This window comes from Nomascus leucogenys, chromosome 14, assembly GCF_006542625.1.
Source record: "Nomascus leucogenys isolate Asia chromosome 14, Asia_NLE_v1, whole genome shotgun sequence".
NCBI classification, from domain to species: Eukaryota; Metazoa; Chordata; class Mammalia; order Primates; family Hylobatidae; genus Nomascus; species Nomascus leucogenys.
The window spans coordinates 60,148,572-60,173,958 of NC_044394.1; the positions used below are offsets into that span (position 1 = coordinate 60,148,572).

At 37.5% G+C, this 25,387-nt stretch overlaps 1 protein-coding gene across 3 annotated transcripts in view; it reads right to left on the bottom strand.

Moving 5' to 3' along the window:
* Window positions 1–22,108, bottom strand: part of GCFC2 (GC-rich sequence DNA-binding factor 2) — a 54,317-nt gene extending 32,209 nt beyond the window's left edge. For all 3 annotated transcript variants that reach the window (XR_004033274.1, XM_012502716.2, XM_030827288.1), the window contains exons 1-10: window positions 21,714–22,108; window positions 17,663–17,791; window positions 13,325–13,549; window positions 12,318–12,415; window positions 7,356–7,471; window positions 5,415–5,601; window positions 3,159–3,282; window positions 1,783–1,864; window positions 1,113–1,225; window positions 160–359 (exon numbers count right to left, since the gene is read on the bottom strand). Coding sequence is in view for 2 of the 3 variants with exons in the window: in XM_012502716.2 (XP_012358170.1) it covers window positions 160–359; window positions 1,113–1,225; window positions 1,783–1,864; window positions 3,159–3,282; window positions 5,415–5,601; window positions 7,356–7,471; window positions 12,318–12,415; window positions 13,325–13,549; window positions 17,663–17,791; window positions 21,714–21,978 (1,539 nt within the window). In the remaining variant the exon portion in view is untranslated. The remainder of the gene's footprint in view (window positions 1–159; window positions 360–1,112; window positions 1,226–1,782; window positions 1,865–3,158; window positions 3,283–5,414; window positions 5,602–7,355; window positions 7,472–12,317; window positions 12,416–13,324; window positions 13,550–17,662; window positions 17,792–21,713) is intronic.
* Window positions 22,109–25,387: the final 3,279 nt, after the last annotated feature.

A 25,387-nucleotide genomic window follows, 5' to 3' on the forward strand; every position in this document is an offset into this window, starting at 1 on the left:
AGAATATAGCTGAAAGCACACATTTTCTGACTATTGTTCCAAAGCTCTAAATTTCAGCTCCAACTCTAAGGGTAAGGTATTTAATGGCTAACATAATAGTAAGGGAATTTAAGTAACTAATGTAATCAGGATAATTTTTCACATGTTAAGCATAAATACCTTAAGAGGATTCCAATCAATCAACTGAACTCGTATTAGGGGATTTAAAAGCTTTGGTATGCATAAACTAATGAAAGCTTCATAATAGGAGTCAGGAAACTTTTCTCGCCATTGCTGAAATTTCAACAAAATATTCTGGATATTACAAAAATCATCATGCACATCTTCAAAAACTTTCTTCTGTTTCTGTAAAATGTCACCTGTAAACAAAATAAGTCTCTTTGTGCATTTTAAGTTGTGAACTTTAAGTATGCTTCCTTAAAAACATGGTCATGCTGGACTGTAATCAATTGAGCTAAAATTTGTCCTTTTATATTAATATAAATTTTTACTAAATCACTTTATCAAGAAAGTAATAACATCAACACTAATAAAAGCTACCATATATACCCCTGCTATACGCCAACAGAAATGCATTAATCTCATTTTACCATCGTAGCTATCTTCCATACCATATAGGTATAGTCTACTTATTTACAGACAAAACAACATCAAATTTAGGGAGGTCAAGACATTTGTCTAAGATTACACAGAAAAAAAATCTCCCTTAGAACCCAAATTTATTTAAATCCAGAGCCCAGAATTTTTCAACTATATGCATCTTATCTTCTCATCATGCTAAAAAGTTTCACCAAATTCAAATGTTTTAAGTTAAAAATGACAATATGGAAAGTATGTGTGGTAACGAAACGAAATGAAGATGTTCATTAGTAACAGGAGAACGTCTAAGAGAAAAAACTATGAAGATGCAAGAATACTCACTATGTTCCTTCCTTCATTTTACTCCATTTTTTCAAAGAAAAGAGTCTTACAGAGGAAAAATGTGTTTCATTTTTCCTGAATTTACCTAACTGTTTTATATAGCTTATGTACTTATTAAGGGCAATCCCAGCAAAGTGCTTCTCACCATTTCAAAACTCAAACCACGATATATTAGAAACTTGGTAACTGACCTTGGCTTTTTTGGAAGTCAATCATCTCTGCTGAAGGCAGTTCATCATCACTAGATGTCCCTTCCTGATGGTTACAATTCTCAGAAAGCACCCTTGCTTGTCTTCTTTTTGTCCTATATTTTGCAACAAACCCAAAATAAACAAAAAGTAAATAGTTCTTGCTGAAAATAAATGCTTAAAATTTTTTTTAGCCTCTTGCTGAAAATAGGTAATTTTATCATTTATTTTAAATAGCCAGAAATATACTATCATATCAGCGCACAATTTTATTAATATTTTTGACATTTTTAGTTTCATTAGTTTGAATTGGTGGTTCTGCATTTTTTGTTTTGTTTTGTTTTTTCTTGTAAGACATTCCCATTTAGGACATTCCCATGGGCTAACCAGATTCTGAAGAGGGGGTAATTATAATTAGGACCGGTTTCTAGTTACAAGGAATTCCCAGCCTGACAAATGTCATTTTACCCATCCCTTTTAACTGATCCAAATACACCAATGTGTCTTTAAAGCAGTCAAGTATGGTTTTACTAAATTTTGCTTTTCTATTATTCTCACAAATTAATAATGTATATCAGGTATAGTTAATGACATCATGTGGTTAATTATATTTAAGTAGTGAAAAGTACTTGTTCAATGATGCTTTCTTTAAATCTTCACTTTATATAGGTACCTTCGAGATTCAATCTCTTCTAAAATCCACTGAGTTTTTTCATCTACTGCGAAGTTTCCACTTGTGGATGTCTCATCTTTGCCTGTTAATAAATAAAACTGACTTCATATTACAAATTCTCAAAAGAAAAAAGTAAAATGCTTTGAAAATAACGGTAATATCATGGATATATAAACATATATGCATATGCAAATACATAAATATGCTTAAATTTTGCAATTAATTATGCAATGAAATTTCAATGTTAACTCTTTATTGCAATATTAACAGGCATGAGGTTCGTTAGCCTAAAAATGTATTTTGGCTGGTGAAAATGTTAGCCTAAAAATGTACTTTGGCTGGTGTACTTTTGCTGTCATTGAGAGCAGCAACAAAGTTCTACCACAAAGTTTCATTTCCTCATATTCTTTTCCAGTTTTTACCAGTTTTTTTCATAGCCAAATGCAAGAAATACTGGCTTTACCAATACAGGAATCCCTCCTAATCTGCAAGGGATACATTCTAAGAACCCCAGTGGATGCCTGAAACTGCATATAGCGCCAAACCCTATTTGTTTTTTCCTCTATATACACACCTATGATAAAGTTTAATTTATAAATTAGGCACTGTAAGAGACTAACAATAGCAATAAAGTAGAACAATGAAAATAATATATTGTAAGTTATACGAATGTTGGATATCTCTCTCTCAAAATATCTTATTGTACTTTACTTATTCATTTTTGGACCATTGTTGACTGAAACTGTGGAAAGCAAAACTGCAGATTAGAGGGACTACTGTATTCTATTCACATTATTTCTTATTTTAATATGTAATACCATTATTTATGATCCACTAAGGGTTGTGTGTTTCACTGAAAGTCATTTTGCCTTTGCATTTACTAGCTACTTGGTTATGGTCTTTCACCATCTCCTGATAGCACCTTAATCAAAGGAAGATATCTCTGAAAGTACAAAATCAATGTGAAAAAAAAAAAAGGAGGCATCCGTATTTTATACAATGAGATCTTAAAGATAAATCTGTACTGAAACTCACCAGAAGCGATCTGTAAAAGGGCTCTGAAACTATGAAGTTAGACTTCTGACAGAGTCTACAGAATCATGTGAACTTGTCTCAAAACATTCTCTAAATGGCTATGTACATATTCTGTCTGAAATAGTAAATAATTGGAAGTTATGTTTATTTTTTAGTCTTGGACTTAATTTAAAACATTCTTAAGTCCTATTTCTAAATGTTTTGAGTTTTTGGAAGTTGGTGGGTAAAGGGTTTGTGGGAAAATACATGGAAAACATGTTTATAAAAATAAAAACATTTTTATCCTTCACATAATTTGGCTTAATGAATAACAAATTGTACTGAACATGAAAAACACTAACGTGATAACTGTTGTAAATACGTTGATTCATGTTTTAATTCATCTTGCCTGCGTTTCATAAAGGTCATAGCTTGTTTTAAAAGGAGTGCATGCATGGATGATTCTATTTCTTGGATGTTGATAATCTGAAATACACATATAAATAACATTTTGCAGGTCATCGATAATGAAATATATATATACACAAAAGGAATATCTAGAAGATACATAAGCATATTTATATGCTTAATTCTCAAAGAAATATTCCCAATACTATCACATCTCAAGTATAAAACATTGTGTGCAACAGACCTAGCTGCCAAAACTTTTAATATTAAAAATCAGAAAATTGACTTAGTCTACTGGAACTGTTATAATTATCAGAGATAGATAAACTAAATGGGGGCCAGGTATGGTAGTTCACGCCTGTTATCCCAGCACTTTGGGAGGTGGGCAGATCACCTGAGGTCAGGAATTCAAGGCCAGCCTGGCCAACATAGCGAAATCCCTTCTCTACTAACAAAATAAAAATTAGCCAGGTGCAGTGGCACCTGCCTTCAATCCCAGCTACTCAGGAGACGGAGGCAGGAGAATCGCTTGAACCCTGGAGGTGGAGGTTACAGTGAGCTGAGATCATGCCACTGCACTCCAGCCTGGGCAGCAGAGCGAGGCTCTGTCTCAAAAGAAAAAAAAAAAAGAAACCAAATGGATGGAGTCAGGAACATGCATTAAATTTTGAGACAGAAGATTGTTTTTTGAGACAGAAGAATAGGAAAAAATGAAGGGTACAGATGTTTTCACAGGCTGAGGGTGTGGAAAGTAGGTAGGGGCACTCAAAACTGGTGAAATTTGAAAAATCGGGGAATGGAGAAAAACTAACCAGAGACAGGTAAGTTGTGATGTGATACATAAATGAGACTAGTTGAAATTGAAACTCCCATATTCTGGGGAGCAACAATTCCTCCTACTCCATTGATACTCCACAGCTGCTGCTATGAATACATTAATGCACAGGCTGACAAAATTTTAACAGTGTAATTTTTCAAGGGCGAATGAAAAAAGAAAATTACATTGTAATAAATACTTCAGAAAGTAACTACCAAGTGATAGTAGAAGATAGCCAACTTAAAACAACTGGGACAAAGCATCCCATTGTTTAGCAACATTTTAATTATAAACAAAAAATAATGTGGGCTGAGTGAGGTGGCTCAGGCCTATAATCCTAGCACATTGGGAGGCTGAGACAGGTGGATTGCCTGAGCTCAGGAGTTCCAGACTAGCTTGGGCAACATGGCAAAACCCTGTCTCTACTAAAAATACAAAACATTAGCTGGGTGTGGTGGTGCATGCCTGTAGTCCCAGCTACTTGGGAGGCTGAGGCCCGAGAATCGCTTGAACCTAAGAGGCGGACGTTGCAGTGAGCTGAGATCGTGCTACTACAGTCCAGCCTGGGTGACAGAGCGAGATTCTGTCCCCCTCACCAAAAAAATAAAATAAAAATAACAAAAATAATGTGGAAAGTAGAGAATAATTTATTGAAATGGTTAATCTATTTTTAAAAATGGACAACTGAAGGCCTGCCCCAATGTAAGAACTTAGTATGCATAAAACAAAAACTAAAAACAAAAATTTCAAAACATCTGAACGTTGAAAGAAAAACCACACAAAAATATTCAAAAGACAAAACTGGTAAGTTCACATTAAGTAGGATAAAGCATTAAAAAATTTTAAGCTATAAAGAATTGTTCATACTCTAACAAAACTAGAAAAGAAAAAGAAAAAAATCTCCACTAAGAACCACAAAGATAAAACGGTAAAGACAAGAAACAAATAATTCACAAGAAGAAAACCAAAGTGTTTGCTTGAGATCAAAATATGATATATAAAAACAAAATCCATTTATTCCTAATCTAGTAAACTAATAAAACTGGCACAATCTTTCTGGAGGTCAATTTTGTAATGTTTCATAAGCCTTAAAAATATTTAGACTTAATAATTCATTTTATTTGACTTCATTTTCAAGGAATTTTCCTTATACAGATGAAATTGCAACAAAAATTTATATACAAAATTTTATACAATGTTACTTACAATAATAAAATAGTTGCAAAAAACTTGAATATCCAACACTAAGAGAATGCTTACTATCATCTTATTTTAAAAATGTTTAGGAAAAATACTAGAGAAAAGTATCTAATTGTGAGATTTACACTTTTCTTAATTGCATAAGGGGTTTTCTCCAAAAAAGGAAATGATATAAATAAATATTGATATGTACCTTTTCATTAAGGCAGTCAATTAAATTTTCCACATAAATTTTCATGCTTTTATAGAATTTACAATTCAGAGCTTGATTTGATGAACTCTCTAGGTTCTGGATGGTACTCTTTGAGCTTTTGACATCTTGTACATATTTTTCATACTCCCTCAGGTGTGAGCGGTGAGTTTCCTGTAGTAATGTTAATCTAAATAAATAAAATAAAAATTAGTTTATTTTTCAAACTCTTTTAAAAGTAGCAATCTAATGTAAATATTTTCAAAGACCACCAAGGAAACTGACAATCATATAAATCTGGGTTTATAGACTAGATAAGCAAAGAACACAACAATAAAAGGAAACCCTTTAGCACTTGCTTAGGCCAAATATTCTCTCTTCAAGTTTTCTTGCATTTGTCTTTCAGAATCTTTCTTTGCTTTATATAAAGGAGAGTGAGAATTAAGAAATTAATCAAGATAATAATGTATAGTAGGCATTATTAATAAAATGTTTTAGTTAAGTAGAATATTTTTGACTATAGCAGTGAACTTACAAGTAAATATTATGTGGAAAAAACTAGGTACAGAGCAGGGTACATAATGTCCTTTTTTGTATAAAAACAGGGGAATATATAAGTATATATGTGCTTATAAAGATACACATATAGACCACTTCTGGAAGAAAACATAAGAAACTGGTAGCAATGGTTTCCTCTAGGGAGGGTGGTAATTTACTTTGTTCTGTATATCCTTTCCACTGGTTATTTAATTTATTTTTTTAATAAAAAACCTAGTTAATAAAAAATAAAATACAATAAAATTATCCAGATAAAGTAAAATAAAATGCAAAGATAAATCAATGACCTGCTGCCTCTTTTTTATCCCTTATGCAAGGTTATCTTTGTATTCTAGGGGGCTGGTAAACTACCAGTCCATCCTTTGTTTTCAAAAATAAAGTTATATTGGAACACACACATGCTTATATGTTTACATATTGTCTATGGCTGTTTTCATGCTGTAACATAGAGTTGAGCAGTTACAACAGCAATCGTCTAGCCCTTAAAGCCTAAAATATTTACTATCCAGCCTTTTACACAAAAAGACACTTGTTGACTCCTGTTCTAGATCAAAATGTCCAACAGAGAAATATTTAAGTAAATTATGATATAACAACTATATGGACAAACATGATAGTTTTTTTAAAAAATTAAAGGCTATTTGGTAATATAGAAAAATGCTTATAATCATATTAAATAGAAAAGAAGAATTTTGTATTTACTGATTTTAACCATGTAAAATATGATATAAAGACTAAAAAGACGTATGGTAGTCACCCCTTAATCATGGGGATAGGTTCCAAGACCCCCAGTGAATGCAAATAATACCAAAGCCTATATATGCTGTTTTTTCCCTATACATACATAACTACGATAAAGTTTAATTTATATATTACATACAGTACACCTGCACTCTGGGGCCATTAAGTAAAATAAGGGTTACCTGAACACAAGCACTGTGATACTGCAATAGTTGATCTGATAACTGAGATGGTTACTATGTGACTAACAGGCTGCTGGCTTACAGAGCAGAGATGCTGGACAAAAGGATGATTCTCATCCTGGGCAGGATGAAGCAGGGCAGCTCAAGATGTCATCACACTACTTAGAACAGCATGCAATTTAAAACATATGAATTGTTTATTTCTGGAATTTTCCATTCAATATTTTTGGACCATGGTTTCACCACTGATAACTGAAACCATAGAAGGCAAAAATGCAGATATGGGAGGGACTACTGTATACAAAAATGAAATAAATTGTGTTAGTATGATAACACAGGAGATCCTTTTTCCCCCCATAAGTCTGTTTAATATCAGTACTTAATAATCTAAAAGAATATAGTGCTATATCTTTAGTATTAAATATCTAGGACAAATGTAAATTTCAAAATGAGTATTGCTCACCTAATATTTAATTGCTTCTTTATAATTTCTAAATTTACCGGTGGAAATGAAATGGAAGTATCAAATTTCTTCACTTTTGAAGATCCACTGCCACAGGAAAGATCTATGTCTCTTTCCTAAAAAAGTAAAAATAGATTTTTACAAAACCATTTCATTTACCTTTGAAACATTAATAGCATGAAAAGGGACTGGATGATCCAAGGTCTCTTCAAGCTAAAAAATTCCATGTCTTTGTAATTTTTCATGGTCCCAATAAAATGTTTTTAAATTCAGTTTTAAAATTTAGAAGTTTAAATTCATATTTAAGAAGCAAATTCTAAAAACTACATTTTTAAAAAAGTTTAGTTTTGAAGCTAATTTTGGTTATGGTCTAATGTACTCTCAGAAAGTCACCCAGTTTTTTAAGAAACAACAATCCTTCATGAATATTAATTTGTGGAGTAGACAGACCTGTCTGACTGACCTAACACCTATTTCCATGATAGAAGTACCTATTTAACTCCAACTCCATTCTAGTCAATGTAAAGTAAATGGAAGTCTGCTGGAGGGTTTGTAGGTAAAGTTTTTACTTTTCTTTAAGACATTCTTTTTTTTTTTTGAGACGGAGTCTCGTTCCGTCGCCCAGGCTGGAGTCCAGTGGCACAATCTTGGCTCACTGCAAGCTCTGCCTCCCGGGTTCACGCCATTCTCCTGCCTCAGCCTCCCGAGTAGCTGGGACTACAGGCGCCCACCACCATGCCCGGCTAATTTTTGTGTATTTTTAGTAGAGATGGGGTTTCACTGTGTTAGCCAGGATGGTCTTGATCTCCTGACCTCGTGATCTGCCCCCCGTGGCCTCCCAAAGTATTGGGATTACAGGCATGAGCCACCACGCCCGGCCAAGACATTCTTATTTGGGTTTTCTGTTCCTTGTAAAGAAATGCACTCCTAACATTTATCTTATAACATGGTACATTTCACATTAGTGTCCTCTGTCTAATCACAGCTCCTCCATGCTTGGAATGTTCAAAAGATCCTGAAGAACCTCTATTTTACACAAAGACACATGAAGAAAACTGACCAGATGTTTAGCCAATTTCACTGGCTTAGCTATTCCTTTTATATTTTCCATGAAGCATCTTTTGTCATTTCAGTTCTCACCAAGCCTCCCATCCAGCTCCACACATACCTACAAAATCTCCAAACACTCTTGATATTTTGCAGTCAATGACCCATTCAGTATCACCACTTCTGTAAATGCTTTCTCAAACTTCCTCACTTACCTTCCCTCCTATAAAACTGACCACCCACTTGCTCCTTTGTGCCACCTCAGGATCCTGCACAGAGTTCTGTCACAGAACCTGTAGGATTTCAATATAATTGTTTTGTTTAGTTGTCTCCCTTCCTGCAAAGGTTGTATATCGTTGTAAGTGGCCATGGCAGGCTAATGGTGACCCCACGAAAACATGTTCACATTCATGTTCATGTTCATTATATGGCAAAAGATGTAATTAAGACTTTGAGATGTGGTGCATATCCTGGATTATCCCAATGGGGCCTGAATACAATTACATGTACCATCCTAAGAGATAGGGAATATTGGGACACAAGAGAAGAAGCAGATGTGAAGATGCAACAAAGAGAGATGTGGCCGCAAGCCAAGGCATGCCAACAGCCACCAGAAACCAGAAGAGTCAAGGAATGGATTCTCCTGTAGAGTTTCTGGAAAGGGGGGTTGCTCTACTGACATTTTGATTTTGGACTTCTGGCCTCCAGATCTCACACAGAATAAACTTCTATTGTTTTAAGCCACCAAGTCTGTGGTAATTTATTACAGGAGCCACAGGAAACTAACACAGTGGCAAATGGTAGATTTTCAAAAAAAGGAATCAGTAAATGTACTTACATTAGCAATAAAAATGAAAATCAAATAAGTGTGAGATTCCATTTTCACCAACTATACTTGTACCCGAAGAGGGCAAGATTATGGTAAAATATTCCCATGATGTTGGCGACATTACAGATTGAGCTAAGTTTTCGTTAAACGGCAATAGAGAAAAATATACGAAGTGCCATAAAAATGTTCATCTCTTGAGGAGTAATACAACTCTTGGCAATTATTACAAAGGAATAGTTCAAAAACACACATCTGAACAAAAGAAAGGAGAGGAGGAAAAATAAATATTCACTGATTATTTGTTAATAAAAAAAAAATCAGATTGCAAATAACCTAAAATGTCCAAAATGAAGAACGGTTAGGATTATGATTCAGTGACTCCAGTGAATATTATGTAGCTATTAAAATCAGTTGTTATAACGATATAAAAACAAGAGAAGATAATTTATAGTATGTGAAGCAAGGAAATCAGAATTCAAAATTGTATGCATATTGTGGTTCCTAAACTGTGTGCAAAGGCATCCTAGCAAATTTAAAGGGGTGTAGTGAGACATTTTAAATTTTTTAGGGAAAAACCATAACACTCAACATCTGTTGGACTACTAGCTCTTAGTTCACAGTTACATTAGAATGTGTTCCATGTGGCCAGACACGGTGGCTCATGCCTGTAATCCTAGCACTTTGGGAGGTTGAGGTGGGCAGACTGCCTGAGCTCAGGAGTTTGAGACCAGCCTAGGCAACATGATGAAATCCCATCTCTACTAAAATACAAAAAATCAGTCAGGCGTAGTGGTGTGTACGTGTAGTCCCAGCTACTCAGGAAGCTGAGGCACGAGAATTGCTTGAACCTGGGAAGTGGAGGTTGCAGTGAGCCAAGATCATGCCACTGCACTCCAGCCTGGGTGACAAAGAGAAACTCTGCCTCAAAAAAAAAAAAAAAGAATGTGTTCCATTCCTTTTGATGAAGTCATATTTGTGGAGCTGGGTTTTGGGAGGATGCTATGATAAAAACAAGTATTGTGTGAACATCAATATGGAAATAAGAGTGACAGTGTCCAATCTGATTCCAAGGTTTGAAAAGTCATGCAATGCCTAACAGGAATACACATTTCATTAGTAAGGAATTTTGGTTATTTAAAAATAAAATAAAAATGTTTTGCCTTCAATTTATCTGTATTATTTTTTCCCAATGGTTAGTTCTTAGGACATAAATTGTATAAAAGTCTTTGAACTACTTAATAAATAGAATTGTTTGGTACTTCTTTTGGCTTACGAGTATCATGATAAAATTACCAAGACACTAACGGCTCCATGAATGACTAAGTTTGGGAACCTCTGATATATACTATGATTGCAATTCTTGACCTCATAGAGCTTATATTCTAGCAGCAGACTCAGAGCCCAAATCTAGGACTTTTAACCCCAAGTATAGTACATTTGTTAGGTTTCAAAGCTCACTACTTGTTTAAACTTTACATTCATTCATTCATTTTTAGTGACAGGGTCTCACTCTGTTGCCCAGGCTGGAGTGCAGTGGTGTGATCATAGCTCACTGCACCCGGAACTCCTGGGCTCAAGTGATCCTCTCAGCTCAGCCTCCCAAGTTGCTGGGACTATAGGCACGCCCCACCATGCCTGGCTAGTTTTACTTGTTTTTAGTAGAGCTCAGGTCTCACTGTGTTGTTCAAGCTGGTCTCAAACTACTGGGCTGAAGTGATCCTCCCACCTTGGGCTTCCAAAGTGCTGGAATAACAGGTGTGAGACACTATGCCTGGCCAAATCTGGGCTTTAGCGTTGTTTTGTTTTTTTTTTTTTTCTTAAATGAGACAGGGTCTCACTCTGTCACCCAGGCTGAAGTGCAGTGGCGTGATCTTGGCTCACTGCAGCCTTGACCTCCTGGGCTCAAGCAATCCTCCCACTTCAGCCCCCCAAGCAGCTAGGACTACAGGTATGTGCCACCATGCCTGGCTAATTTTTGTATTTTTTGTAGCGGCAGGGTTTGGCTATGTTGCCCAGGCTAGTCTTGAACTCCTGGACTCAAGTGATCCACCTGACTCAGCCTCCTGGGCTTTGGTTTCTGATACCATTTTTAGCGCCTCATCCCACCCTACTGTATTGTACCAAGACCCCTATTGTTGGATATTTACTTTGTTTACATCTTTTAAAAAATTAAATAAAACACAAAACTATATTTGTGTATGCAGAAATGTAACAGTTACGTATCATAGATACAATGAATTTGTGTATAATATTTACCACGGGGTTCACTACAATAAAAAATTATATGAGAAATCACATAATGAGATTTAATATATAAATGATAATACCTCTATTCACTAGATTGCTATGAAATCATTAAGATGTAGTTGAAGTAGATATACCATTGCGGTGAGATGTCTCTGTTGTATTGTGAAGTGAAAAAAACAGACCAAAGAGAAAATTGGATATTTTTGTATTATACAGAACAGGTGTTTGAAAGTAAAGCTTGAGGCCTAAATTTTACTTTTAAGCACTTGTACAATATAAACTGTCAATTATTATAAAATTAAAGATTAAAAAAATAGTACCCTCAAGTGGAAGGTATTTATAATCTAGTGGAAAAATAAGATAATATGCACAGTATAGTGGGTTGAATGGAGGCCTCCCAAAAGATACATCCATGACATAATCCCTGGAAAGTGCAAACATGACCTTATTTGGAGAAAAAGTCTTTGTGGTTGTAATTAAGTGAAGGATCTTGGACTATCTGAGTAGGCCCTAAACCCAACGACAAGTATCCTTACGAGAAAAACACACAGTAGAGACATGGAAAAAGCCACGTGAAGACAGAGGCAGAGAGAGGAGTTATGTAGTCATGAGCCAAGAGACACCTGGAATGACCAGAAGTTGGAAAAGGCAAGGAAGAATTACCGCCCCCCACAACCCCCCAGGGCCTTTGGAGGAAGCAAGGTGCTGCCAACACCTTGACTTCAGATTTTGGCCTCCACGCTGTGAGAGAATAAATGTTCTTTTGAGTCACCAAGTTTGTGGTAATTTGTTATAGCAGCGACAGGAATCTAATACACATGGTATAAAAAAATGATTACCTCTATGATTTTAACTGCTTTCCTCATTTGCTGTTGTTCCCAAGTATCTTGCTTTTCATCTTCCTGACTTTCTTCACTTGTTTCTTCATTTCTGCTTACTAGCGGAAAAAAAGTTCACATGTAAACGTTTAATGTTTTTCCATTTTAATTGCAGCAGCCAACATTTTTTGAGCTTATTATACAAAGGCTTAGCACCACTTGACATGTTATTTATTCTTCACAATAATTCGGGGAAGAAGGCACTATTATTGCCCTCATTTCACAAATGAGGAAATGCAAATATTGGGAGGTTAAATAACTGTCTTAGGACTATGTTGAAGCTGGAAGCTGGATCCTGGGATCTGACTCCATAACCTACACTCCTATCACCAAACTATCCCACTCAAAACACTATAGCCCTATACTGTAAAAAACTGAGAAAGAATGAAATGTTTGGTTTTTCTTATCAAAGATCTCTCAATTACTACCTGAGAATCCAAACACTTAAAAATAAATTGTAGGGAACCAAGTCTTTTTCTGAAAAAAATACTATTTAAAGTTACAAAAACCTTGGTCAAATGCATGTATCATAAATGAGAAATATGAAAACAGTCCTTTAAGGCTTAATATTATTGGTAGAGGAAATTTTTTATTACAGCAGGGAAGATTTTAATACATGACATCTAAAATCTCTATAGATGCTTCCATGTTAAAAAAAAATACATTTATAAAGGTAAAAACGACCGTTTTCAATGTTTTGCAAATAAGATACTGCACATTTTTTTTAACCTGTCCAAAAACATCAAGGTGGCGGGTCAGGCATTAATAAACATTATTACACATAATCCTTGATAATAACATTTTGATACAGATACATCTTTTAGAGGTCATAATATCATGGACCAAATCGATGTTGAAAACCATTATCAACACTCTAAAATGTGAGACAGCATATTACATTTTGTATGGAGATTCTCTCATATTCTAATAAAAAATATCCTAATCTTCATACATTGGTAAATACATACTTGATTCCTCAGCCATCCTTTGTCTAAGTGTTTGAGGTCTTAGAGTAAATGGTATTCTCTTCTCATGGTCATCAGGCTCACTCTCAGGGTCATCTTCACTCTCTCTCTTCATACCAGAGATGGAGGAGGTATGTTCTACATCCAAAGAAATATAGTCATCTTGGGCCCTGGCCAATTCACGTTTTCTGCGGGCTGCCTGAATAAAAGCTGCATCTGGGATCTTAACTGAAGGAAACAAAGAGGAGGACACTAAAAACCAAAGACCAACGTAAGTAAATATTCCTCACATTTAAGAAAAAGAAAAAAGCACCATTTTCCTAAATTATTTGCTATTTTGATATATGAATGTGACTTTAATAAATGGCTCAAAATCTGTATCAGCAAAGGAAGAAAACTTAATAGAGATTAAATACAATTTAGAAAAATCAACCAAATCTAGAAGTATCAGAAAATATACTGAAACTGCTTCATTTTATCTTTTAACTCTCTTACTCATCAGGTACTGCTCACTTTGTTGAGGGGTAGCTATTTCTCATTTCTGGAAGCTCTGAGATTGTCAGCGCAGGGATGTGGAGAGGGCTGAGTGTGGTGTTCCCCAATCAGTGAGAGCTACAGGAGTTAGAAGGATCAGTGACAGACCAGTCTGACTTACCAAGACAGATACTACACTATGATGTCCTCCTTCCCTCCTACCCACACTTATAAGAAATCAGAAACATACTACAAACAGTAACAGAGCAAAGCCAAATTAGCCTCTGCAGTTCTGTAGTGAGCCCCACGTGAATAAACATGAGACATTAAAAAGTGTAAAGAAAATAATCACGTTCATTTACCAGGTGAAAAATTTTAAATGACAACAACTCTTAAGAGAGCCTTATCTTATTTTTTTCTTTACTTTGTACAGCATAAACATCATTAGCATAAACTCTTCCAATTTAAAACAAGTTTCTTCATGCATGATCTAAGGTAAAATTTATCTTCATTCTGGAAAAAACCGTTTCTTAAGAAAAATACTACATTAAAGAAACGGCGAGAGAAATTTTCACCATTTTAAGCATTTCAAACTACTAAAAAGATGTCAACCTACTGAGGCTGAAGTGAAATTTTCTAAACTTTCCCACAAGTTGACCCAAATTCTTTGAGAAATAGAAAAATGCCATGTACTTGGAGATGCACAAAAGCTCCAATGTTTGAAACAAACAAACAAAAAAAGAGAAAGATTTTAGAAATCACAGACCAATATGCTTGACATCAGCCCTAGGGAAAATTAAAAGTCCTTGAGTGAATCATGAAGCAATAAAGAAATCACTAGAAGTCAATAAATATTCATCAAGAACAAGTAATATAAAATGAAGTGATTTGCTTTTTTATAGATTAGTAATTATTTATAGACTACTGTCAGGGACATGATGAAGGTCAGATGTCTCTTCCTCCTCCCAAAGCATTTAAGATTCAAAACCATCACAGCAGATTATAGTAGCAATTCTCAACCCTGGCTACACATCAGAGTCACCTGAGAAGCTTGACATACCAAGGCCTCTATACCAGTGATTCAGATGTTGATCTGAGGCAGAGCTGAGCAGAAATATGTTTTTATAGCTCCCTAGAGGATTTTAATGTGCAGGCAGGATTAAGATAAGACATTTAGGTTCAAATACTCAAGTGTATGAATGTGGACACAGAAATACTTATTTTGGAAGTCATTTTCCTGCAGATGACTCAGTAGGGTTTAATTAGCAAGTCACAAGCAATGGGACACACTAGTAAGATATTAGTGCTACACAAAGGTAACTGCTCAAGTGAGAATAAAGAAGTAAAAGATCAAGGAAGAGAAGAGTATTGCATCTGTCCTGTTTCTGCATATTCAATACCTCGTTCAAGTGTTCTCACACAGCAGATGCTGGGCAGACATGGGATGAATCAATAATGTCAGCATATTGTTCAATAATAAATACATCACGTTTTTACAAATTTATAACCCATGAATAATTCTTCACATATATCATCCTATCTGATATGCAATCATCTAGGGCTGAGAGGTAAATTATCATCTTCTATTAGTAACAAGTAGTCTCTCCTAGAGGGACTATTTTGAGGCAGTTATTCCATCGAACACAAATAAATGCTCTTCTTCCACATGCCAGCCCTTAAAATTAACACATTCCTCCATCTTTTCTTCTCCAGCCAATAAGTCCTTTGAACTTTCAGGTGTTCCTCACAGGACAAGTTTTTCAATTTTTAATCAGCGTTTCTCAATGGAGCATGGGGGAGGGGCAATTCACTGTGCTGAACTGTTCTGCACTCCTGTTAAGACACTTATCATCTCTGGCCTCTAGGGCACTATGTGCCAGCAACAACTCAACTACTATAATCATTTAAATAATCCCATACATTTTCAAACGCTGCCCTCTCTCCTTAGGTGGGGGCAGTGCTGCCAACACTTTACAACCACTGCCTTATCCTGTTTAATCCACCATCTTTTTTTGTTTGGTTTTGAGATGGAGTCTTGCTTTGTTGCCCAGGCTGGAGTGCACTGGCATGATCGCTGCTCACTGCAACCTCTGCCTCCCAGGTTCAAGCAATTCTTCTGCCTCAGCCCCCTGAATTACAGGTGCATGCCACCATGCCTGGCTAATTTTTATATTTTTAGTAGAGCCAGGGTTTCGCCATTTTGGCCAGGTTGGTCTCAAACTCCTGACCTCAGGTGATCCAGCCGCCTTGACCTCCCACACTGCAGGCATGAGCTGTGGCACCTGGTCTAATCCACCATCTTTTATAGTGGCATTGTTTGGTACAGTAGCCACTAACCCTATATGAGTATTCAAATATAACTAAAAATTCAATTTCTCAGTCTCACCACAGCCACATTTCAAGAGCTCCACAGCCACATTTCAAGAGCTCAACAGCCACTTGTGACTAGTGGCTACCATATGGACAGCAAAGATAGAAAATTTTTCCAAACCACAGAAAATTTTACTGAATAGCACTGTATCTAGAATCTAGACAAGGCTTCAACTGTTTACTAGATTTCAGTTCTTAATATTGGCTTAATCACATAGTATTTCTGTACCTTGTGGACGTGGAGAAGAAACAAAATTACAAGGTTACAGAGCTACTGGGTGTTGTTATTTAATAGGCTAATAAAGAAGCACTTATGGCCGGGCGCGGTGGCTCACGCCTGTAATCCCAGCACTTTGAGAGTCCGAGGCGGGCAGATCAAGAGGTCAGGAGATCAAGACCATCCTGGCTAACATGGTGAAACCCCATCTCTACTAAAAATACAAAAAATTAGCCAGGCATGGTGGCCTGTAGTCCTAGTTACTCAAGAGGCTAAGGCAGGAGAATGGCGTGAACTTGGGAGGTGGAGCTTGCAGTGAACCCAGATCGCGACACTGCACTCCAGCCTGGGTGACAGAGAGAGACTCCGTCTCAAAAAAAAAAAAAAAAAAAAAAAAAAAAAAAAAAAGAAGCACTTATTACTATATTACAAGCGTCATAAAATATATTTTAATAATTTTATTTCAATATAATTTGTTTCCTTTACAAAGCTATATATTTTACTTTATTTTCTCAGAAGGGATCTTAGGCTTCACTAGACTGAAAAAGGCGTCCACGGCACAAAACAAGTTATAAACCTCTATAAGATGCCAGATAAATATTTTTGACTTTGCAGGCCATAGGGTCTTTGTGGCAACTTCTCAACTCTGCTGCTGCAGTGCAAAAGCACCCACAAATATTAAGTAACTGAAAGACTGTGATTGTGTTTTAATAAAACTTTGTTTACAAAAACAGGTGGTGGGCCACATTTGCCAACCCCTGAACTAGACTGATCTTTCTAAGACACAAAAACATTCATGTCATCTGTATAAAATTTTCAGTGGTTCCCTAAGCCCTGTATAATCTGACTCCAACTTGTCCTTCCTGTTTTCTTTTCCTTAAACTCCCAACCAAATACTTTCAGCCAAACAGAGCTATTTTTAGCTTCCTGCACATATTACATACCTTCACTAGAGTTTCAGGTATGCTAAATCCTATACCTGAAACATCCTCCCTGACAAATTCTTACCATCCTTCAGGTATCAATGTCAATCACTCAATATAGCACAGTGATTAAGAAGAATACAGGCTCCAGAACAAACTGGGTTTGAATCCTAGCCCTGCTACTTATAAGCTGTCTGACCTGTGCATGTTAAAATGTAATAAAAATGAGCAATTTTGGCACTCTGACAATCATCATTAATGACCTACTTGCCCCATATGTCACTAGTTATTAATAACTATATCAAAAACACTATATTAAAAATAAAATTCTTAACCAAAATCATACAAATTACTAACCTGTTGATGAAAGTTCTTTTCCTCCAAGAGAGCTAGAGCTGTCAGAAGACAAACCCTGATCATCCTTACTTTCTGAGGAGTGATGTATTTCATCCTCTTCATCTGTGGACACATCAAGGGTTCTGGATTCTAATAGGACATTTTAAAAATATAACAAAAAAGAGTCAAAATAATGGAATTAATAATTGAAATTCTGAACAACACATGGCATATGTATAATATGGTGTTTTAATCCTAGTCCACATATTAAAGTAGACATATTGATGATCTTCCTCCAACTTTCTGTCTTTCTTAAGCAACTGAATGATCTACTAAGTGTACAAAGACCCTATTTGTATTATCTAGGCATCTAATAATATATTTCCGAAAGTATGCAATGAGAAAAGGGAAGGAGGCATTAGAGAAAAAAAAAGAGACAAAAATTGAAGTAATATTTAGAAAAGTAATGATTGTGAATAAGTAGAAAAGAAAAATATTTAATGTATACTATGTACTAGGCACACTGAAACCTGTTTTACATGACTTATTTAATACCTGTAATTCTATAAAGTAAATGCTATTTCTGATGAGTTCACTAAAGATTGAGAGGATAAAGAACACCAACTCAGGAAGTGGAGAAGCAGGGCTTTCAACCTAATCCCAGCCAACCTCAGAATTTAGGCTGTCTTTATAGTATGCCATATTTCAATGGCTGGTGGCAAGAAATATTGTAACGAGCACTTTGGTCAAAATTAAACCATGGGTCCATCTTTTCAATGCATGATTTGGGAAGGTAAATAGTCTGTTAAATTCAATTGATCTGTTAAACAGAGATAACACCATGATAAAACCCACAGGGGTGTTGTGAAAATTGAATGAACAAAATAAAGGAATTCTTGACATTACTGACAAGAAAGGATTTCTTAATCCACAATAAATTTGCAATCTTTATGAGTAACCTTAAAACATAAGATTACATAGTACTCATTAATTTTAATTTTCTACCTTAGTTAGAAGACCTACATACAGTTCAAAAAAGGCTGGAGTAAAATCAAAATTTAAAACACTAAAAAAAAATATGGCTGCAGCTCACATCTTTCTTAGATATTGTCATTTATGACAACCCATACCTGTTTCCAAAGTGGATTAACACCAAAGCAGTGGGTCTTAAAGCATGGTTTATCAATCCCTAGAGGTCCTTTAGACTCTTTCAGAGAGTCTGTGAAATTAAAACTACTTTCATCACAATAATAACATGTTATTTGTTCTTTTTACCATGTTGACATTTACATAATGAAGTAAAGGCAGTGATGGGTAAAACTGCTAGGCCCTTGGCATGAATGAATCAATTTGTAGTAGCCGTTATGGTATTTTTTCCTTACCTCACTTGGCAGAAAAAAGCCTGTTGCTCTTCATGAAGTAATTAAAAAATTGTTATTTTATTAAATTTTGACCCTTGAGTACACATGTTTAATATTCTTTGTGACAAAATCAAAGTATTCATAAGGCCCTTTTGCTGCATCTTGAAATGCAATGGCTGCCTTAAGGAAAAGCATTTGTGTGACTGAGTTGCAAGCTGAACTACACATTGTTTTTAAGAAGCATCACCATTTTACTTGAAAGAATGACTGACAAACCGGTTATTCAGACATGGCTATCTGACAAACATTTTCTCAAACATGAGCCCAGTTGTGCCTATCACTTCCAAAATGAGAGATTTCAAGTGAAAATTGAGATTTTGGAAAACTTATATTCTCTACTGTGAACCTAACAGCTTTCCAATACTTACAGACTGATTAATCAGTGGTAATACTATGATTTTTTTGGTATTGTACAATAAAATGCTCCAACATTTGCAAGATCTGCAAACTCAGCTAATGAATACTTTCCAAATAATGCAAGATGTTACCAATCGTTCATGAGTAAAAGATCCAAAGTACAAAACAGAACAGAGTTTTAAGGTAAGAGCACCCCAAATTTAATCATATGGTTTAAGATTCCATTTGGCAACTTTTTTTTTTTTTTTTTTTTTTGAGATAGAGTCTCACTCTGTCACCCAGGCTAGAGTGTAGTGGCAAAGTCTCAGCTCACTGCAACCTCTGCCTACCGGGTTCAAGTGATTCTCTGCCTCAGCCTTCTGAGTAGCTGGGATTACAGGCACCCACCACCATGCCTGGCTAATTTTTGTATTTTTAGTAGAGATGGGGTTTCACCATGTTGGCCAGGCTGGGCTCAAACTCCTGATCTCTTGATACGCCTGCCTCGGCCTCCCAAAGTGCTGGGATTACAGGTGTGAGCCACTGCGCCTGGCCCGCAACTAACTTTTAAGAAGGGTTAGTTTATTACTTGTTGAGCTGTGTTATATTAAAGCACAACACCCTCAATGATCTAAAAAGGCTACTAAGTACTCGTCTTAACCATGTATCTGTCAGAGGCTGTATTTTCTTCAAATACTTCAACCAAAACAAAATAGCACAACAGATTAAAAGCAGAAGCACCTATGACAATTCATCTGTCTTCTATTAATATTTTGCCAGACATTAAAGAGATCTGTAAATTGAAAACAATGCTACTCTTCCTTTTTGGGGGTAATACTTTTCACAAAAATCTTACTTATCCTTACATGTAATAGATTTTTTGTAAGTGAATTAATAAATTTTATTTTTAGTGTGATAAATATTGATAGGTATAACCTACTGAAACAAAAGCTCTTTGGAATCCTTAATCATTTCTAAGAGTCTAAAAGAGGTCCAAATCCCAAAGAGTTTGAGAACCACTATCCTAGAAGGCAAGAGAAAAGGAACTCCTGACTTCAACTTTCATCTACAAAGTTTAACCAGAAAACAAATATAAAAGGTCATGAAAACTTTAGACAAATAGAAGGTCACAAAAAAGACCAAGAAATCACGAAGATCATAAACCTGGAGGACATTACGTTACATGAAATAAGACAGGCACAGAGAGACAAACACCACATGATCTCACATGTGTAATCTAAAAAGGTGGAAATCAGAAATCACAGAAGCAGAGAGTTGAGTAGTGGTTAGCAGGGACTGAGGTTGAGGGTAGTTGGGGAGATACTGGTCAAAGGGCACACATTTTAATTAGACAACAGGAATTCTATTCTACAACACAGTGACTAAAGTTAACAATGCATTGCATACTTGAAAATTAGTAAGAGTAGATATTGTGTTCTCACCACAAAAAAAGTAAGTACCTAAGTTAAAGCAAATGTTAATTAGCTCCATTTACTCACTGTAGACACATTTCAAACATCATGTTGTACACCATAAGTATATACAATTTTTTACTTCTCAATAAATTAATAAAAATCACTTTAATGAGAATAAAAAATAATAGGAAGATCTTAGATCTCAAGACTAACCAAAAACCGTATTCCTCATTAAGCTATAATTCAAACTCAGAGCAGCACATTTTATTTAAACAACTATGCTGCCTTACACCTGTATTTAAGAACTCAAAGGTACTTCAAAAATGACAACACTATATTTAACACCATTACTGGTACAATATACAGTGTCATGAATCTCTATCATGCTTCTTTGTGTTGTATATATTACTATTAGTTTTGCAAATAACTTTTTTGAAAAAAGAAAACAAGCAAAGGGGAATGTCCCAAAACCTAGATTCTTGTACTATTCTGGCTAAATGTTTTCAAGAAACATAAGTTGGTCAAGTGTCTAAAAGGTACATATAACTTCTGCCTACTTAAGAGTATTATAAATTATTGAACTCTGTTGTGACAATTTAGGTTCTTCATAAACTTTGATAACTGTGTTAGTTATAACCGGTGGAGTCATCTGATGGTGAAAACGAAGAGCCTCCCAACTGTACAGGATTGTTTTATCTCCCCCAAGGAGTCCAAAAGGTAGATGCAGATAGCGGGCGAGTGCTCGAGCTGTTTTCTCGCTCACTACCTTCAGGACTTAGACTCAGCATGGCTGGTGGTCGGCAGCAAGTTATAGAACCCCCAGAGAAGGATCCAGAGACCCCGCGGCCCCTTCCCGCCCTGTGCCGTCACCTCCCCGCTTCCCCGCGTGTCCCCGGACACCTGAGCCTTCGTCCGCGCGGGGAGCCGCTTTCGTGGCGCGCCGGGAGCTCGCCCAGACCCGGCCCCGGCCACGAGGGCCCCGAACCCGGTGGGGCCGTCCCGCCACCTGCGCGCGGCCTCCTCCAGAGGTCGGCCCTTCCTCCGCAGAACCCGGGACCGGAAGTTCCCTCGGCGCCCCAGGCTCAGCGGGCGACTCCTCGGCGCCATCGCTGTCGCTGGAATCGGCCGCGCGCTGCCGAAAAGTCCTTTTCGGCCTGTGAGCCATGGCCGAGGCCCGAGCGCCTGGTGCCCTATGACCCGGTGAACCGCAGGCCCGAGCCTCAGTGCCCGCCCCCAGGGCGCGCTCCCGCCTCGCCTGGCCGCCGAGTGCGCGCGCCCGTCCGGCCGGCCATCTGCTCCCCGCTACTCTGTCTGCGCCTGCGTGTGCTTTGCCTCCCTGGATCTGGTAGGCCGAGTTCTGTTATGGGGCGTGAGTCTGGAGAGTTTGCAAAGCATTCCTTTTGCCAGGTTTGGTTGCGTGGACTGACACCTAGAGATTTTCACGGCCTCTCCGGTCTGAGTCCCACGGAGAGCAGAACTCACGTGCTCTCCTTGTGCAAACCCCATCCAGAAATCAAGCGTTAGGCTTTCCGTCCTGGACCGTTGTCTTTTACTTTCTGGAGAGAGTGCCCCCTCCAACCAAGATTTAAAACAAACGAAACCCCAGTAGTATGAGGCTCGGGGTAGGAGGAGATGCCTTGGAGAACAAAACCATAAAGTCTGTACATAAACAATGCATACAGACTGGCAAAAATCAAATGACTTTCCCCAGGCAGCAGGGCTTCGAGAGAGCCTGGTTAAATGTTTTCACCCTTAAAGAAACTATCTAAAAACAAAAACAAGGCTGTTGTCTGAGGCAAATTTGTACTATATTCATCAAGGTCTGTCCACGACTGTATCTGGTATGGTAGAAATACTATAAAATGTTGAGCTACTGCACACCTGTTATCAACTCCACGTTTAGTGGCGTCATATTGGCACTTTGAAATCAGCCATAAAGGGAGTACTTGTACCATATAAATTGGAAGAGCTTACAAGTCCAGGTGTTTCTCCCAGATATCCAGTCATTAAACATTTACCATTGTATCACTGACTATATTTCACCAAAGGAATCGAGAAGAGGCAAAGTTTCTCTGATTGATCTAGCCCCAGAATTCTTTTTTCTTGGCTTTTCTCAATAAACTGAAACTTCTTGATGTAAATTTGGGAAATTATATGATACAGTATTATCAGTTATTCACAAGTTATTAATGTCTTATTATAAAGAGAGGCTTCTCTTTTGAAATCCAGGTAAAATTAGAGAACTACTTGATTTTTTTTTTTTTTTTTTTTTTGGAAAATTGGCAAATGGTATGAAAAGGATATTCCTGGAGAATAGAGATACTTGTGGCATCTGAAAGAACAGCTTCCTATCGTGGACCAAGTGCTCCTTGTAGTTAGAATAAACTTTAAAGATTGGAGATGGAGAAGTGGGTTCCGTTCGGTCCAGTGCTTTTCAGATGCCATCTTTCCATGCAGAATTCCCAGGTTCTGCCATGCATACTGCTCTATACTCCCTTAGCAGAGGAGGACATCTTTCCAAATTACACTATAAAGTAGTTAGGGCTAAACCAAACAGGAGACTATAATTTTTATTTTATTTTATTTTATTTTATGGACAGAGTCTCGCTCTGCCACCCAGTGCGATGGTGCAAATACAGCTCACTGCAGCCTTGACCTACTGGACTCAGTGATCCTCCCACCTTAGCCTCCTGAGGATCTGGGACTACATGCCTGTACCCCCATGCCCAGCTAAGACTAGCATTTTGAAACAGTGAGGAGAATGAGGAAGATGATCGTGATTATAATTGGAGAGAAATTCAGTGTTCCGTTATGCAGTCTTAAGGAAACATATTAATATATCATACAATTCAATCAGCGTTTATTATACACCTACTAGCACAGGCACCATGCTAAGCCCTAGACTAATGCTTATCAAATCTAATGTTCTTCAAAGCACATGGAAATAGTGTGGACATATAGATACTGATTAAGCTGCTCTGTGTAGGAACCAAGAGTCTTCATTTCTAGCAAGTTCCCAGGTGAAGGCAAAGATACTTGTCTGAGGATCACTCTAAATAGCAAGGTCCTAGAGCAGATACTAAGAAGTATTAATCACCCTTAAGAAGGCAGGGCGCAGTGGCTCACGCCTGTAGTCCCCGCACTTTGGGAGGCCAAGGCGGGTGGATCACAAGGTCAGGAGTTCAAGACTAGGATGACCAACATGGTGAAACCCCATCTCTACTAAAAATACAAAAATTAGCTGGGTGTGGTGGCACGTGCCTGTAATCCCAGCTACTTGGGAGGCTGAAGCAGGAGAATCACTTGAACCCAGGAGGCGGAGGTTGCAGCGAGCCGAGACCGCACCACTGCACTCGAGCCTGGTGACAGAGTGAGACTCCATCTCCAAAAAAAAAGAAGTCTTAAAAAGTAGTGCAAATAACTTAATCATTGATGAACTTCCTATCAGATTGTAACAGCATGTAAATGTTAGGTATCTCAAAATTTAGAAACCTAAATAGCCCCCCAAAAGGAAAACTGATAAGTAGATTCTTAAGTGTAGAAGTTGTTCACCATAAGGGGATATCTGTCTGCACCTCCTCAAAAAGGGTTCTCTGCCAGCTTCCAAAATCATTTTAGGTGTTTGTTACAATTGGAAAGGGGGTCAGCAGGACAGAATTCACTCCCAGTGTTGCTTAAAAGGGAGCAGTTTATTTAAGGACAATCTAAGTGTGGTGTTGGTGTTCTAGAAGGCTGTTCTTTCCCATCAAAAGTCACTAACTCACAAACGATGTTAAACCAAAATGTGAAAATGTGTCCGGAATTGGTGGGTTCTTGGGCTCACTGACTTCAAGAATGAAGTCGCGGACCCTCGCGGTGAGTGTTACAGCTCTTAAGGTGGCGCGTCTGGAGTTGTTCGTTCCTTCTGATGTTCAGATGTGTTCGGAGTTTCTTCCTTCTGGTGGGTTCGTGGTCTTGCTGGCTCAGGAGTGAAGCTGCACACCTTCGCGGTGAGTGTTACAGCTCTTAAGGCGGCGTGTCTGGAGTTGTTCGTTCCTCCCGGTGGGCTCGTGGTCTCGCTGGCTTCAGGAGTGAGGCTGCAGACTTTCGCGGTGAGTGTTACAGCTCATAAAAGCAGCATGGACCCAAAGAGTGAGCAGTAGCAAGATTTATTGCAATCAGCGAAAGAACAAAGCTTCCACAGTATGGAAGGGGACCAGAGCGGGTTGCCACTGCTGACTCGGGCGGCCTGCTTTTATTCTCTTATCTGGCCTCACCCACGTCCTGCTGATTGGTAGAGCCGAGTGGTCTGTTTTGACAGGGCGCTGATTGGTGCATTTACCATCCCTGAGCTAGACATAAAAGTTCTCCACGTCCCCATCAGATCAGTTAGATACGGAGTATGGACACAAAGGTTCTCCAAGGCCCCGCCAGAGCAGCCAGATACAGAGTGTCGATTGGTGCATCCACAAACCTCGAGCTAGACACAGGGTGCTGACTGGTGTGTTTACAATCCCTGAGCTAGACATAAAGGTTCTCCACATCTCCACCAGACTCAGGAGCCCAGCTGGCTTCACCCAGTGGATCCCGCACAG